The sequence below is a fragment of the Mustela putorius genome, unplaced genomic scaffold (assembly GCF_011764305.1).
Source record: "Mustela putorius furo isolate JIRA1106 unplaced genomic scaffold, ASM1176430v1.1 tig00000228_pilon_pilon_pilon, whole genome shotgun sequence".
Classification (NCBI taxonomy): Eukaryota; Metazoa; Chordata; class Mammalia; order Carnivora; family Mustelidae; genus Mustela; species Mustela putorius.
The window spans coordinates 32435600-32452481 of record NW_025421322.1 but is presented as its reverse complement, the minus strand read 5'-3'; the positions used below and the strand labels follow the sequence as shown (position 1 = coordinate 32452481).

The following is a 16882-nucleotide window of genomic DNA, read 5'->3' as shown; positions in this document are numbered from 1 at the left end:
TTCAAAATAACTACAGGAGAAATTGGGTTATTCCTAATGGGCTGAGGTTCAAAGAGATTTATTTGCCCAAGATTACAAAGTTGCTAAGTGCCAGAATTTTAAATCTTAGTCGATTCTTGGGCTTGGTGTCTTTTTTTTTTTAATAGACTTTTTTCTTTAGAGGAGTCTAAGTTCACAGAAAAATTGAGTGAAAAGCACAGAGATTTCCCATATGTCCACAGCCCCCACTCATGCACAGGCTTCCCCACTGTCAACATCCGCCCAGAGTGGTACATTTGTTACAACTGTTGAGCCTACATTGAAGCACATCATTATCACCCAAAATTCATAGTTTACATTAAGATTCAAACTCAGTGTTGTTCATTCTGTGGGTTTTGACAAATATACAATGACATGTATCCACTGTCATAGTATCATACAGAGTCGTTTCACTGTCCTAAAAATAACTGTGCTCACCCATTCATCCCTCTCCCTCGTCCCCACCAGCACCCCTGGCAAATAGTGATATTTTTACTGTCTCTTTAGTTTTACCTTTTCCATAATGCCCTAGAGTTGGAATCATATAATATGTAGCCTTTTCAGATTGGCTTCTTTCACTTAGTAATATACACTTAAGGTTCCTTCATGACTTTCCATGACATGATAGTGTCTTTCTTTTTAGTGCTGAATAACATTCCATTATCTGGATGGACCAAAATTTATTTATCCATTTGTCTACTGAAACACATCTTAGTTACTTCCAGTTTTGAGGAATTATAAATCAAGTTGCTGTAAACACGGTGTGTAGGTTTTTGTGTGGACATAAGTTCTCAGCTCCTTTGGGCAAATACTGAGAAGGACGACTGCTGGATCGCATGGTTAAGGGTGTGTTTAGTTATGTAAGAAACTGCCAAACTGTCTTCCAAAATGGTGTACCACTTCACATCCCTGCTAGTAATGCATGAGAGTTCCTGTTGCTCCTCATTCTTGCCAGCATTTGGTGGTGTCAGTGTTCTGGACTTTGGCCATTCTAATATGCATGTACTTACATCTCCTTGTTGTTTTAATTTGCATTTCCCTGATGACATATGGTCTGGAGCATCTCTTCATTTGCTAATTTGCCAGCTGTACGTCTTTGCTGGTGAGGTGTCTGAGAAGGTCCTTGGGCCGTCTTCCAGTCACACTGTTTTCTTATTGTTGTGTTTGAGGAGTTCTTTGTATGTTTTGGATAAGAGTCATTCGTGAGATGTTTTTTGCAAATATTTTCTCCCAGTCTGTGGCTTGTCTTGTCATTCTCCCAAAATTGTCTTTCATGAGGCAAAAGTTTTTAATTTTAATGAAATCCGGCTTGTCAACTATTTCTCTCATGGATCATGCATTTCCTATTGTACCAATAGTGGTATGGCCATACCCAGAGTTGGTTAGCTCTTCTCCTGTGTTCTCTTCTAGGAATTTTACAGTTCTGCACTTTGTGTTTAGGTCAGTGATCCACTTGGAGTTAATTCTTATGAAGGCTGCGAGGCCTGTGTTTAGATTCATGTTAAATATCCCCACATTGTATTAATTTTTTAAGTGTGTGGTATTTAAGTATGGTATTCAATGTAGAATGGAGAGGGATAGCAGGCATCTCTGATTGCCAACCCCAGAGGAAAAGTTCAACATTATACTATGAAATCTGAAACATTTTATTAGTTTCATAATTTATATTTTCATATTCAAAATCTGAAGTTTTTAGTTTCTATTTCTGTCCTTGTTGCTTCTACTGGTTCTCATGCAGAACACGCCTTTTCCTTGGGTGCTTGTTAATTTTGATGGTGAGCTGCTCCATTGCCTTAGCAAATAGTTTAGGGGCTTCTCAGAAGCCTGGGAGGTGCTGAGCCAGGGAGCTTTGGCATGTGCTTGAGGCAGACCCTACCTGAAGGCACGGCTAGTTTGGAACCACTTCACTTTGAATTCAAGATCAGTGGTTTTTAACTATGACTGTGACAACTCAGCCCTTCTCTCTCCCACTCTCCTCACAGTCCCTGGGGCAGTGGGCAGAGTGGGTTTACTTCTCATTCTTTCTTACATGACAGAAAAGCCTTCTGATTGAGAAGGTGTCCTGTCAGACTGCCGACCTGGCACACTCAGGGCCTTGACCTCTGTTCCCAGACTTTTTAAGGCCACTTTAGGGGCTCAGAAAATACCCTCAGAGCAAAGGTGGCTTCAGGGATCCACTTCCTCCCTCCTTCCTCCTTTTACTGAATTCTGCCCTTACGGCTCTTTATTATCTTATCACATCTTTCATAATCTCCCTGACGCTTTCAATGGGAGGTGGGAGTCTTTGGTCCAAATATGCTGGCCTTCCATATTACCAGAAGCAAGTCCTTTGCTTATGTTCTTTAATATAAGGAATCAATCTTTGATGTGTTTTATGCCTAGTGATTTTAGACCTTTTCTTTTCTTTTGTTTTCTTCCATGGTAATGAGAATATTCATTTTGCCTTCCAGTTATTCTTATTGGCCTCCAGTGGATCTGGTTTTGACAGTAAGATAGTGGGTAAAACTGGCGATGGTTATCTGTTGGCATCTGACATTGAGGGAGGAGCAGCAGGGGACAAAATCCCTCTCCTCTTTATTTTGGGATTAGTGTGATCTGCAGGTGCCTTTAGCCTATCTTCTTACTGTCTATTACCTGGAGACTCATGACCAATTAAAGTCCTGCGTGCAAATTCTTTCTCACAACATCTGAAGGGGTGAGTGGCAGATAACTGCCTCTGACTGGGTTCAGTGTTTATTGCTAAGATCCAGAAGTTGTGGGCCAAGAGGTTCATGCCTGGAAGTAAGACAGGCTGCTTTTCCTCAAAGTCAGCATAATTATAATAGATGAATTTAGATAACCTACTTAATTAAGCCATAGATATGATAGCCTTTGAAATAAGAGCATGGAAATTAAAAAATAAAGCTCTACTTATTATTGACTATGGAAACTAATTTTCTACATAGTCCATAGTGTACAGTCTGGGTCTTTGGAATATTTGTGCTTCGTATTCTTGGTATACATTACACTTTCCTTTAGTGGGTCCGTGTGTATCCATCAGAATACTGAGGAAAATTAAAAACTCAAGTGCCTTCAAGTGTTTGAGGGCAAGGGCAACCAACAAGAAAGAGGTGGAAGGGTTACCAGAAAAACAGAGTTTACAGTCTCCTGAGAGGATTGACCCTCCCTTCCCCCAACATACATTGCATCTGAGGACATCAGTGTGGGGCTCCTGGATGAGGCCGACTGTGATTTTCTGTAGGTCAAAGATTTTAATTTTAGGATTGCGCAGTACCATAATTTTTCTTTTATTTATTTAACATGTATTTAGTAAAGCTATATACCAAAGATACAAGATGAAAAGGACAATATAATTGTTTCAAGAATACTGGTCTAGTAGGGAGATCAGACCAATAATGAGACAATTACATGATAATGTGATAAATGTTCTATTCAAGCTCTATGCTGCGCTGTGAGATGCTACCAGGAAACAAGCCTATTTGTGCAGACCATGGGATGGCTGGGCGTTGGAATAGGGGAGGCATGTAATATATTCTGCAGAATGATGCCTGGATGACCAGTACAGTGATTCCAAAATAGTTTGGCCGATTATCAAAATCACTGGGGGAACTTGCTATAAATAGAGAGTGCTGGACCCAACCTCAGACCTATGGATTGAAAATGCCAGGGAAGCAGCCCAGTGACCTGTATTATCTAGAATTTTCTATACCATGGTGGTGTGGGACTCTTTCTTGTTGTGTTTTCATGTAATTGTTGCCAGAGGACTGGGCACCGACAGCAGGAGTGGGATCTTGTTGGGGAAGCTGGTGGACAGAGCTTTCTGGGCATCCGAATGCGTATAAATGCCCCTGCATGCAGGCTGGATCCGCCAAAGCAGCAGGGCCCAGGAGCCGGATTAGCTACAGTCAGGCATAAGACCTGCCCACAGTGGTCTGTGACCCATCCTGGCTGTGGGGTTTGCCTGCTGTATCATTTAGATATTCTCAGGTGAGGGGCACCTGGATGGCTTAGTTAGTAGAGCATGCAACTCTTGATCTCAGGTTGTGAGTTCAAGCCCCATGCGGGGGTAGAAATTGCTTAAAAATAAAATCTTTAAAAACGTAAATAAATACAGATTCTCAAGTGAGCAGAGTGTCCTAGCTGACCTCCCCTCACTGTCTGTGCAACAACAGCACTTTACTTCTCTACTCTTGGTCCTGGAAGGCTCTGAGCTACCTGAAACCACGGACAGTCTCTTATTCTTTTACTATGCTCTACGGGCATCTCTATGCTCTAATGATAGCACTTGCCGATATTTGCTGAATAAATGAATGAATGGGTTTGAAAGTTCATTTAAAATGGCATCTTAATTTCCTTTTGTCTCTTTTTGCTGTTGTAGAAGCAAGGAAATTGAGAAATTAGAAGTAGATCCTAGCAAGCATTCCTTCCCTGATGTGGCTAGCATAGTTCAAGAGAAAAAACACAGGCCCCGAAGAATTCAATCTGAACCCAAAATTACAGCAAGTGAAGAAGATCCTGAGTTTGAAGACAACCCTGAAGTGCCTCCATTGATTTGAAACATCAAGCTGTACCGACGGACCCACCAGACCCCATTCTGTTCATTGCAGAGTGTGTGCAGACCATTTATGGAGTAAACAAAGACTTATTTATCAATGTTACTATTCCAGTGTTTGAGCTTCTACTTTATACACTAATATTCTTAAACTAGTTTAAAATTCAAATGTATACCTTAAAATGCTATAACTCATTTGTCTATAATAAAATGCTCACTAGTGCAAATGTTCCATAAATCACAGAACTATTACATTAAGACGTTGATTTTCTATCACAGGACTGGCTGCTAATGCAGAGAGATGAAGTCAGAGATAAAAGGCCTGATTATTAAATTGGTACTTCAGCAAATTGGTCAAGCTCAGAAGTTAAAACTGTAATTTTGGATCAAATTGGTATACTTTAATATGATTTTAGCAGTGTTTCAATTTTCTTCTCATGATTATTGGTGGTAATGCCTTGGAATGATGAAGAGGAGAATGAGCAGGGGTAGGAAGAGAGAATCTGTAAGGCTATAGATATAGGCTTGACATCCGCAAAATTAGGGGAGAAAGGTGGAGGGAGGGGGAAGGGGGATGGGCTAAATGGAGCCTCAGGAGACAGTGCAGCTCTCAGAGAACCCAGCCAGCCCAGCAGGAGCTCTAGCACAGGCGTCCACGTAAGGTGAACCTGTTGCATCAAGACGGCCAAGCCCAGCTACCCCTGCCATGTTTATGTCTTGGCAGGTAGCTCCAGGACCAGAGAAAGGCAGCTGGGGCTGGAGGCTTTTTGTACTCTGCACTCCTTGTGCAGGTTCTCTCTTGGGAAGAGCTAAACTGGGTGCCTCTGTTGTTCCACAAGAAAGTTATAGAAGCTCCGCCAGCCTTGAGGAGGCTGTCCTGAGGGCTTACAGAAAGAAATACTCATCAGTGATGGGGAAAGGAGACCCCTGGACATAGAGGAGGAAAGGTTAACAGAGCTGTTGCCTGGGGTAACATGGAAACATTATAAATGTACCTCCTGCCTGAGTAGGTGTAGGAAAGAGATTTCTAAGTAGAATGCCAGAGGACCACTAGTGCCTTTAGCTCCAAATCAAAAGATTCAAATAATTAGTCCATTTTTAGGCAGCACTTAGAGAAAATATAAAGAAACTAAATTGGCTAGGTTCAAAAATAAAACTTTCTCATTCCAGTCTCTCCCAACTGAAATAAAAAACAACCTCCCCCTGACTGTGGACCACATTGTTGTTTCGGGTCTCCTGGGGACTACAGTTTAGAGTTGGTGTCTAGTAACCCTGAAAACTCTGTTTGTCAGTGCACAATCACCCAGGGTATGTGCAGGCCTCGTAACAGAAGGCTAGGAGGAAGATTTACAGGATAAAATTTGGGCAGCATAGCAGGGATCTCCAATGAGATCCAAACATGAGGTAGTGAGCCATGTGCATACCTGGGGGCAGAGTGTCCTAAAAACTGAGAGCAGCAGGTGCAAAGGGCCTGAGGTAGCACATGGTTTCAGCAACAACCAGTAAGCCAGGGTGTACTGGAGCAGGCTGAGCAAAGCAGAGTATCAGAGAATGGGTGGGAGAGCTAATGGAGAACGGACCCTGACAATGCTCCATCTTAAAAGGCAAGCCTACCACTGGACAATCATTTTTCTCCCAAAAGAGTGTCTTTGAATTTTGTAGGTTTTTTTTTTTTCAAATATTTTCCTATACCCATCTCATTTTTTATCTTAGGAGAAATCCTCTCAACTAAGCATTTGTTCATTTTTCATTCAATAGGAATGTGCCTACCCTGGACCTAGTGCAGGGATTATAATGGTGAACCCAAAGCGCATGACTTGGGTTTTACTGAACTTATATTTTTTTTATGATGCAAACAAATACAGATCAATTATACTAACAAACTGAGCTAACTTTTCTGAACCCACTGTTAGTTTTACAACTGAGACTTCCAAAGATCAGGTGGCTTGACCCAAGATATTAGCCCAATAGGATGTTAGAATGAGATTCTCAATAAGTCATTTTTGACTGAATATCTAATATGAAAGATTTTTACTGACCGAAGTGAAGGAGATGATTCACATGGCAATGTTTTCAAAGAAAAGAGGCACAAACCTACTTTATGAATCTTACAACAACTCACTCCCTTTAGAAATATAAAAAGAAGTATGAGGTAGAGGGGCTTTGTGGGGGATGATGTCTTTGAGGGTAAAGATGGATGAACACATGTCTTTGGAGAGAGCTGTTACTTTCATGTGAACTCTACCTCCAATTTGGGGTTCCTCCTCTATAGTCCAAGCTTAGTTAGAGGGCCTTTAAACGGTTGTACGGGGGAGTTTTGAAGAGTTTCCTGAAGTTCGGTGATACACAAGCTAGTGCCTGACTCCTGCCTGAGAAACCTGAAACCGACCGTGGACTGAAGTCCCATCCTTGGGACCAGAGAAAAGCTGTGCCAGAGGAATGGAGAGTGTGGTCCCCTCCCATAGCTGGCTGGGGGCAGGGAAAATTGAGACTTTTCTAAGGACCAGATGTGGCTTGTTGTGGGTACTGTCTATTTCGGCTATCCGGAGGGCTGAGGAGCCCAGGGAGGAGACTGGAGGCATGCCACCGCATGCAGGTCTGAGGAAAAAAGCTCAGAGGACTGTCCAGGACCAGGGATGTAGTTGAGGGACAAACAGGGAGCCTCTGAAGAGTCCATGAAAGGTCCTCAAGAAGGAGAATAGTGAGTTTCATCTGTCCTCTAGGCTGGCAGAAAGAAGATAGGCCAAGCCATGTGAGGACCATCCAACCGGTACCAGTCAAGGTCCTGGCAGTTCCTCGCCTTGGACTTGAGGGAGAGAGGGAGTGGCTACCTGGACCCAGAGAGACAGCTGAGGACAATAGACATCCAGCTGGAACTGGGACCTTCTTCCAGGGATATAGCCCACAGGGACAAGCTGGGGGAATAAACATTGTGACTTTACTTTCCTCCTCTGCTCCAATCTCTTGCTAGAGTTTCCTACTGGCCAAATCCAACCAGAAGCCAGGGGCAAGGGAGACTGTCCATGTGACCCTGAGAGGTCACACTCCCAGGGTCCCCAGGATGGTGGAGGGCGACAGTGGATGGAGCTGGGTGGCAGAGGACAGAGCTGACACACTCCTCTCACCTCTCCTCCCTCGCCTGCCCCTGCCTTCCTGATTCCAGGATGAAGCAGGAGACCCAGAAGTCCGGAGGAGGAGCAGAGGAGTAGGGTGAGAGAAGAGCCACATGTCCCCTCTTCTTCAGCAGCCTGGGACAAGGACTGGGGCAGGGGAGGGAGAGGAGTGGAGAACATTAATGCTGGGATGGTGACTTTACTGAGCAGAGACTGGGAACGCTGAAGGGTCATCCATTCTCCAAGAGCAGGAGGAAATGTCATAGGACCTTCCTACATCTTCATCCAGGGCAGGGCAGGGCCACTCCACTGAAGAAGGCAGAAAGGCAGAGTGGGAGGCACAAATGCGTTGTTTTGATCACTTGGTGCAAGATTATTATTTGCAAAAATATCCCGATTATGGAATCCGTTGCTCTAGCTCTCTCTGCAGATCTTCGCTGCACCATCCTCCTCACCTCTGCCCATTTCTTACTTCTGGAAAACTCATTGCTTCTGCACCCACATCCGTTCCTCCAGGGGCAGAAGAGGCCCCAGGAAAGAGAAAAATCTCGCTGACGTGATGCCAGCTTCTGCCCGATGCCCAGATGCCCTTCAGTCCACAAACGTTTCCTCCTGCTTTTCTGTAGGTGGTGTTGAACAGCAAGAATGTCCCTTCTCCACTGTCACGTACCCCTGTGCCTGGCCCAGCTGTTCCCATCTCTGCATCCCACTCCTGGAAGTGGGGCCCTTTCATATGAGTGGCCTGTGAGTGGCAGGAGACTGCTGAGCACAGCAGTCACAGGGACGAGGTGGGCAATGTGGCTCAAGGCCCAGGGCCTAGGTTGCAGTGCCCCCCTTCCCTCACCCCTCCACCCTGCACAGAAAGTCTGCCTTTCACCTGATATTGGGGGCTGCATCATGCAGCATGAGTCTGTCACCGTTTGCAGTCTGTCACAGCTTGCCTGACACATTTGGACGGAAAGTGCTAGCCTGTATCCAGTTGATGCCTGTCAGGCCAATGTGTCTGACAATCCTAGAGCAGACCTTAGCCAAAAGTAGCTGTTCATTTCCAAGTTCACTCCCTAACTTTTGCTCTTCTCATTTGGTCTGGTGTTTTCTGTGTGTGAGAGGTAAGCTTCCCTTGGCCCTGAGGATGGGTCTCTTCACTCAGCAAACATTTACTGAGCACCTGCTAGGTGCCAGGAACCATGTCAGGTGCTAGGGAAAGTTCTCCTCCGAGAGCCAACTCTCCCAGCTCTCGTCCTCTTTCCATGACTTCTCTCCCTTCACCCTTCGCATGAGGCTTCCACCCAGGGTGACCCCTTCAGCCCCATCCTCTTCTCCTGTGGGTACACACTCCCCCTGTCCTGGGACACTTGGACCCATTCCCGTGCCTTCTGCTGGCAGCTCCAGGCTGATGGTCCCTGAAATCCCCGTTTCAGGCCTCCAGTGCTTTCCTAAAGTTCACCTGACTCCACCTGGTCCAACATTCAGGTCATCCATCAACTTCTTTCCTCTTTTCCTGCCCCTTCACCTTATTCTGACTTCTGTCCTCTGGCTCTTGTTTTATGCCTTCACTTTCCATTCACACAGATTGGAAAACACCATCACTGATTCCTGTGTTCGGCATTCAGTTGGTAACTAAATCCTGTCCATTCTACTTCACAAAGGGCTTCTCCTATGACCTCCAAACCCATTTCCACTGTTTGCATTCAATCTCCCATCATCCACTTGTCAACATGATCCCCATCTCATGCCTCCTCGACTTAAATACCCCTTGGACTGTTGGCCAGAGGATAAGATCTGAACCCCATCCTGCTGTGGGGCCACATCTCCCACCACTTGTCCCTGGGCACCAACCCACCCATGACACCAGAGTTGTCTCCATTAATGAGAGCCATGTGCGGGTTACACATGCCCAGATGCTCTGTTGTGGTGTCACTGAGCTGAGGCTGGTGATGGTGATGGCTGGATCTGAGGACCCAGGTGAGCCCTCTCAGGGTTGGGTGGGAGCAGCTTGATGTTGCCAAGGCCCCAGGACAGAGCAGAGACCCTACTGGTGGGGGAAAAGGCAGGACCAAGCACACAGTACCTATTCCTTCATAAGAGTATCAGTTGTTGAGGTCATTATAAACAAATGGGGCCCTTTTCAGAGAGAAATTAAGACCAACTTGATAGGCCGTCATCTTGCATCAGATGCTCTGGGAAAGTGCACTTCTTGTCCTTGGTCTATTGAAGGGAGAAATCACAGATCACAGAGATCCAGGATCTCCCCTGACAGAACTCAGAGTAATGAAGAACTGGGTTGTGGAGTCTGCTTATCTCTACTACCAAAGGGGAAAAAAAGATTAGAATGCCCATTCTGGTTATTATTGCTACATAACAATCATTCCATACTTAGTGACACAGAACAACCCTTTCATCACATTCCCACTTTCTGTAGGTCAGAAATACAGACAGTGGAGACATCTTGTCTTTTCTCTCTTATGCCTAGGATAACTTGAAATCTGGAGGCTGGAGTCACCACCCCATTGTCATCAAACATGCCACTGGCTGCTTCTCCGTTCCTTGAAGTGTTCTATAAGTAAAAGTACTTACAAACTAGAAGATCCTTGGATGCAGTCCAGAAGGGTTATTTGGAGTTATGAATGAGATCCCATTTAATGTTCCTTAGGTCATGCAGATAACAATAGAAAAGAGGGTTTTTAAAAAATTTCCTATGCCAAGGACACCTGGGTGTCTCAGATGGTTCCACATCCTGACTCTTGATTTCAGCTCAGGTCATGATCTCAGAATCCCATGAGACTGAACTTGGCGTGAGGATCCACACTCAGAGGGATATTTGCTTGAGATTCTCTCCCTCCACACACTGTCTCTCTCTCTCTCTCTCTCTCAAAATAAATAAATGAATCTTTAAAAAAAAGAAAAATCCTCGGGTGTCTGGGTGGCTCAGTTGGTTAAGTGTCTGGCTTTGGCTCAGGTCATGCTCTCCACGACCTGCGATCAAGCCCAGAGTTTGGCTGTGCTCAGCAGGGAGCCTGCTTCTCCCTCTCCCTCTGCACCTCCCCCCATTCGTGCACATTCTCTCTCATTCTGTACTTCAAATAAATAAATAAAACCTTATTTTTTTTTTTTTTAATTAAGGGTACATGGGTGGCTCAGTTGGCTATGCATCTGCCTTCAGCTCAGGTCATGATCCCAAGGTCCTGGGATGGAGTCCCACGTAGGACTCCCTGCTGAGCAGGGAGCTTGCTTCTCCCCCTCTTCCCCCACCACTTGTTTCATCAATCTCTCTCTCTTGCTCAAATAAATAAAATCTTTAAGAAAATTTTTATTAAAAAAAATTCTCTCTCCCGCTCTGCCCCTCCCCCCACTCACATGTCCTCTCTCTAAAAATAAACATAAATAAATAAATAAATTGGAAAACTTTTCCTTTGGACATATTTCTTTGAGAGCAGCAGTGAACTGTGATAACTGTACTTGAGCTGCTCAAAAGTGACTGTTTTTCTGGCCTTCCCTTTACATGCTTTCTGATGCAGCCCAGGCTTCCCCGAGGCTCCGGATGGGGGCAGATCTCAGTATGAGCTGTCAAGCAACATAGGTCAAAATCTTAAAGATGAAGCTAAAGCAATGCTTAGAAGAAAATGTATCGCCTTTGTTAAAAAAATTTTTTAAAAATGTAAATTTATAACTCTCCTACGGATATAAATAAATGAATGTCAAAGATTGTACTTAACTCACTAATAAGCGAGCCAGTAGGATGTCCCAACTGGTCCTGAGGAGAACTTGCAAGTCAGTAGCAGCAAAGCGGGAAGGTCCTGCTGCCCAGAGTTCACAGACAAGACACAAGACTGGTCTTTCTGCTGCCACAAATTCACAGACAGACACAAGGTCTTTCCGCCGGGCAGCGGTCAGTCGCAGTCCACCAGACATCACCTGCAGGACTCCTAGCTGTTTACGACTTGCGCAGTTGTGGATCAGACGATGGACAGTGGCGATGGCCCAGGAAGCTGTGCTGGCAGACCACCCAGCAATCCGTATTTACCCAGCTCAGAACTTTTCTCAATTTTTCTTGGCACTTCAAGTACACTCATCGAAAAATGTCAAAGACCAAAACAACTTATAATTTAACTCAGGAAGCTAGAAAACACACAACTGAGAAACTCAATAATTAAGAGAAGTGGATTGTGAGGATATAAGAGAAATCCATGAATCCATGAAAAACAACAAACAGTAGAGAAGTATGTATATTTGAAAAGACTTGAAGGATAAACTCTGGTAAGACTGGGGAAAATAAATAGAATGATGATGTCAATTAACAAAATATAGAATGAAAGGGGAAAAGGGGGAAAATAATGACCTATAAAGATAGAAATTTAAATTTTTCAATAAAATGCTAAGGAAACAACACACCGATATGCTTGGAATTTTGGAAAAAATAAACATTTTAATAATAAAATCCATTTAAAAATTAAAAAATCGTGTTTATCTGTAACCAGTAAAACTTTGAAAATTTGAGAGACTTTTTTTAATTTCCCTACACAATTTCCTTTCCCCACCACCAAATTTATGAGCTCCTGGCAGTTTTATAAGAATTCTATAAAATTTTCAAAGGACAAAACAATCTCTATCATCTCAGTTGGTCCCCCTGCAAAAAAAAAAAAAAAAAAAAAGTGCTTATTAATATGCAACCTAGAACAATCTTCATACAAAACCAGATAAAGATAGTTCACAAAACATAGGGAGCCATTTCATTTATGAAAATGGATATAAAACTTAAATGCAATATCAATTAATTTAATACCATTGTATTAAAAATTACACACTGCTAGCAAGCAACCTTTAATTCAGGAATGCAGATGTTAAGAAATCTATTTACATTATGAAATCTATTTAATTCACATTAATAGATGTAAGAAAGAAAGATTATATCATCGCAATAAATATAGCAAAATTTTGTTGAAGTTTAATGTATACAATTTTTTTAATATAATTTTTTATTTTTTATAAACATATATTTTTATCCCCAGGGGTACAGGTCTGTGAATCACCAGGTTTACACACTTCACAGCACTCACCAAAGCACATACCCTCCCCAATGTCCATAATACCACCCCCTTCTTCCAAACCCCCTCCCCCCAGCAACCCTCAGTTTGTTTTGTGAGATTAAGAGTCACTTATGGTTTGTCTCCCTCCCAATCCCATCTTCTTTCATTTATTCTTCTCGTACCCACTTAAGCCCCCATGTTGCAACACCACTTCCTCATATCAGGGAGATCATATGATAGTTGTCTTTCTCCGCCTGACTTATTTCGCTAAGCATGATACGCTCTAGTTCCATCCATGTTGTCGCAAATGGCAAGATTTCATTTCTTTTGATGGCTGCATAGTATTCCATTGTGTATATATACCACATCTTCTTGATCCATTCATCTGTTGATGGACATCTAGGTTCTTTCCATAGTTTGGCTATTGTGGACATTGCTGCTATAAACATTCGAGTACACGTGCCCCTTTGGATCACTACGTTTGTATCTTTAGGGTAAATACCCAATAGTGCAGTTGCTGGGTCATAGGGCAGTTCTATTTTCAACATTTTGAGGAACCTCCATGCTGTTTTCCAGAGAGGTTGCACCAGCTTGCATTCCCACCAACAGTGTAGGAGGGTTCCCCTTTCTCCGCATCCTCGCCAGCATCTGTTATTTCCTGACTTATTGATTTTAGCCATTCTGACTGGTGTGAGGTGATATCGCATTGTGGTTTTGATTTGTATTTCCCTGATGCCGAGTGATATGGAGCACTTTTTCATGTGTCTCTTGGCCATCTGGATGTCTTCTTTGCAGAAATGTCTGTTCATGTCCTCTGCCCACTTCTTGATTGGATTATTTGTTCTTTGGGTGTTGAGTTTGCTAAGTTCTTTATAGATTCTGGACACTAGTCCTTTATCTGATATGTCGTTTGCAAATATCTTCTCCCATTCTGTCAGTTGTCTTTTGATTTTGTTAACTGTTTCCTTTGCTGTGCAAAAGCTTTTGAGCTTGATGAAATCCCAATAGTTCATTTTTGCCCTTGCTTCCCTTGCCTTTGGCGTTGTTCCTAGGAAGATGTTGCTGCGGCTGAGGTCGAAGAGGTTGCTGCCTGTGTTCTCCTCAAGGATTTTGATGGATTCCTTTCGCACATTGAGGTCCTTCATCCATTTTGAGTCTATTTTCGTGTGTGGTGTAAGGAAATGGTCCAATTTCATTTTTCTGCATGTGGCTGTCCAATTTTCCCAGCACCATTTATTGAAGAGGCTGTCTTTTTTCCATTGGACATTCTTTCCTGCTTTGTCGAAGATTATTGGTTAATGTATACAATTTTTGAAGAGGAAAAAACCCTTAGAACTATAGGTATTAGGAAAAAGAATTTCTTTAACCTGATAAGATTTCCCCACTAAAAACCTATAGCAATCATGATACTTAGTGAAAATCATTTATTTGTATGCACTTCCTTAAGTTCAGGAGGAGAAACAGATGTTTCCTACCCTGTTCTGATTCAGCATGCTCCTGCACGTTCTGATTAAAAAAAAAAAAAAAAAAAAAAAGACAAGAAAAGGAATAAGGGGTATTGGGATATCCTTACTTTTAGACAATGTGATTATTTTTGTAGAGGCTTAACAGAGAAAGACAAATTGTTAGAACAAAAAAGTTCAGTAAAGCTTCCCAATTTTAAGATCAATATACAAATTTTAACAGTGTCCTTCTACATCAGTAATAGTGAATTAAAAGTAAAATAGAATACAAGCTATTATTCACAAACAAAAGTTTGCCATCTGGAAGCAAAACCTATAAAGTACCTAGGAATTATCCTGAACATGCAAAAATAGAATAGAGAAATAAATTGCTTCTGTTCAAAGGACATAAAAGAAATTCTTACCAAAGGGTTGTCTACACCATTGTGCATGGATGGCTTGATGACACATACAAATGTTTCAGATCCCCAATAGTTAATTTGATTCACTTCCAATGAAAATAATATAAGAACTTGGGGGTCAGCCAATGGCCAAGACAAATTGGACAATAAAAATCAAAATGAATTTCAGACTTACCTTACTATATAAAAAGATATTCCCTTAATCCATAACCATAAATGCATATTAAACAATACAATAAAAGTATTGTGATTCTAACAAAGGAATAGCAACAAAAGAAAGAAATGAAAAATAGACCCCGGGGAACATGGAATGTGACAGAAGTGGCATCACAAAAAAATGGGTGAAAGATGGATTTTCAGTTGGGAAGAAAAAAAATGGGTGTGTCTACTTCCCAGCATAAAAATACATTCCAAATGGATTAAAGATGGGCAGGTGAAAGATAAATCTATAAAACAGATAGAAGAAAATATAGGTAAATATATTTAGGATCTCAAGATGGGTAAAGATGTTTTCAACAGGACATCTCCTACCCAAAGTTATTTGAAATTCTGAAACAAGAGATTAGTGTCTAAAAGACATGGAGAACTTATGCTGATGGGGGGAAAAGAAAGACTAGGAAAGTGACAGAAGGCAAAATCTAAACACTAACAAGCACACTTAGCCAATCAGAAGAGACCAATTAAACAAGGAGATAAGAAAACTTGTTATTAACTGCCAGAAAGAGGTGGATAAATGGGAACACCCTCTCTCCTCTGGAAACCTGTCTGCAGCTCTTGGTGCAGAGAGGGTGATGGTCGAATCACCTAACAATTGGTACCCTGTGAGCAACAGCCCATCAAAATAGGTGCCTGATCAATTATATTGGAAGTCATCCTTCCAACATGCATCCCAGCAAGACTCACACCTGGGTCCACAAAGAAATGTTTGTTGTAGGATAGAGTGGGAGGAGCCCACCATTCAGGGAAACGGACGAATAAAATGATGCCTATGCTTCGAACGTCATTCTTCCCATGAACTAGATGGATGTGTGGAGGCATAGATCTTGAAAATTAGAATCAAGTAAAAAAAAGTAAGAAATAGCCTGAAAGTCAAAGCACATAGGATCTTTGTAAATTTTTTTAATAACACATTCAATGAAACACAATTTTTAGAAGGACACACATATACCAAAATAAATTCTAGGAAGAAAGCTTGAAAGGCATAAACTAAGTAAACTAAATTAGATGCTGTGGGGGAGTGGAATGGGTCTAGGGACATGGGATGACAGAGAAAATAATTGTGATACATACATACATAGGTACACACATACACATGCATATGGACATATGGACACACGTACATGCATACATGAAACATACTATATAGAGGCTTTGTATGAACAGCATGATAATGATGTGTAATGAGCTGAAGAATGTGATTAACTCTCTTCAGAAATCTTAGATCCAAAGTCAGGGGAGAAGGGAAGGCGGATCAATAAGTCAATATTAATTTTTCATTTTTATGCTGCTTTTAGAGAATTTGAGAAATAATAAATATAAATAATAATAATAAATATATATAACATATAATATATAATAATATAAATAATAATAAATTCAGCCAACTAGAAACAGAAGAGTCTAGACTGGTAATCACTTAAATCTTTCCCCAATAAATATGAGGAGCCCTTAATATGAGCAAGCAGTGTTCCAATCCTTTGGGGCCACCAGTGACCAACATGATCTCTTTCCTTTAAGACCTTACTTTCTAGAGGACAGGAAGTCTTGGACTATCAAAAATAAACTGTCCCCAATCAAAGCTGCTTTCCAGGCCTGGCCTTATGAATGGGGAGGGCGTGAAGAGGCAGGAGCTCTTATGCCCATCTCTCCTTAAAGAAAAAACCTGTTGCAAATTCATTCAAGACCTGCGTTTTTCATTTCCATCCTTCAGTGCCTGATTCATACTATGAACACTTGACCTGGCTGTTAAAGGAAGGACACTGAGGGAGAAATAGACGGCTGAGAAGCAGGCAATCTATGTTATTTCAGAACGTCGGAGAAGATGCCTAACATCCCAGATAGCACGTGGCTTATGCCTCTTGCCACGATGTTTCCTGCCTGGGGAACTTCGTTAAATACAAAGACATATAAAGTCCAAATTAAAATTCAATCCAAATGTGAACTAAATCACTCCTTTATTTAATTAAACACTTACTATAATTGTCTCTACCAAAGAAAAGAATAATAAGGTCATGTGGAACCAAGTAACACACACACCAACACGCATAAAATGCACTTGTGTATTTTATATAAATATAAATATAAATAA

The 16882-nt window shown here is 42.0% G+C and overlaps 1 protein-coding gene across 2 annotated transcripts in view; it reads left to right on the top strand.

Moving 5' to 3' along the window:
• DNAAF11 (dynein axonemal assembly factor 11) overlaps positions 1 to 4793 on the top strand; it is a 71194-nt gene extending 66401 nt beyond the window's left edge. For both annotated transcript variants that reach the window (XM_013051772.2, XM_013051771.2), the window contains one exon: positions 4397 to 4793. In XM_013051772.2, coding sequence (XP_012907226.1) covers positions 4397 to 4574 — 178 coding nt within the window. In that variant the 3' untranslated portion in view covers positions 4575 to 4793. The remainder of the gene's footprint in view (positions 1 to 4396) is intronic.
• The last annotated feature ends 12089 nt before the right edge of the window (positions 4794 to 16882 follow it).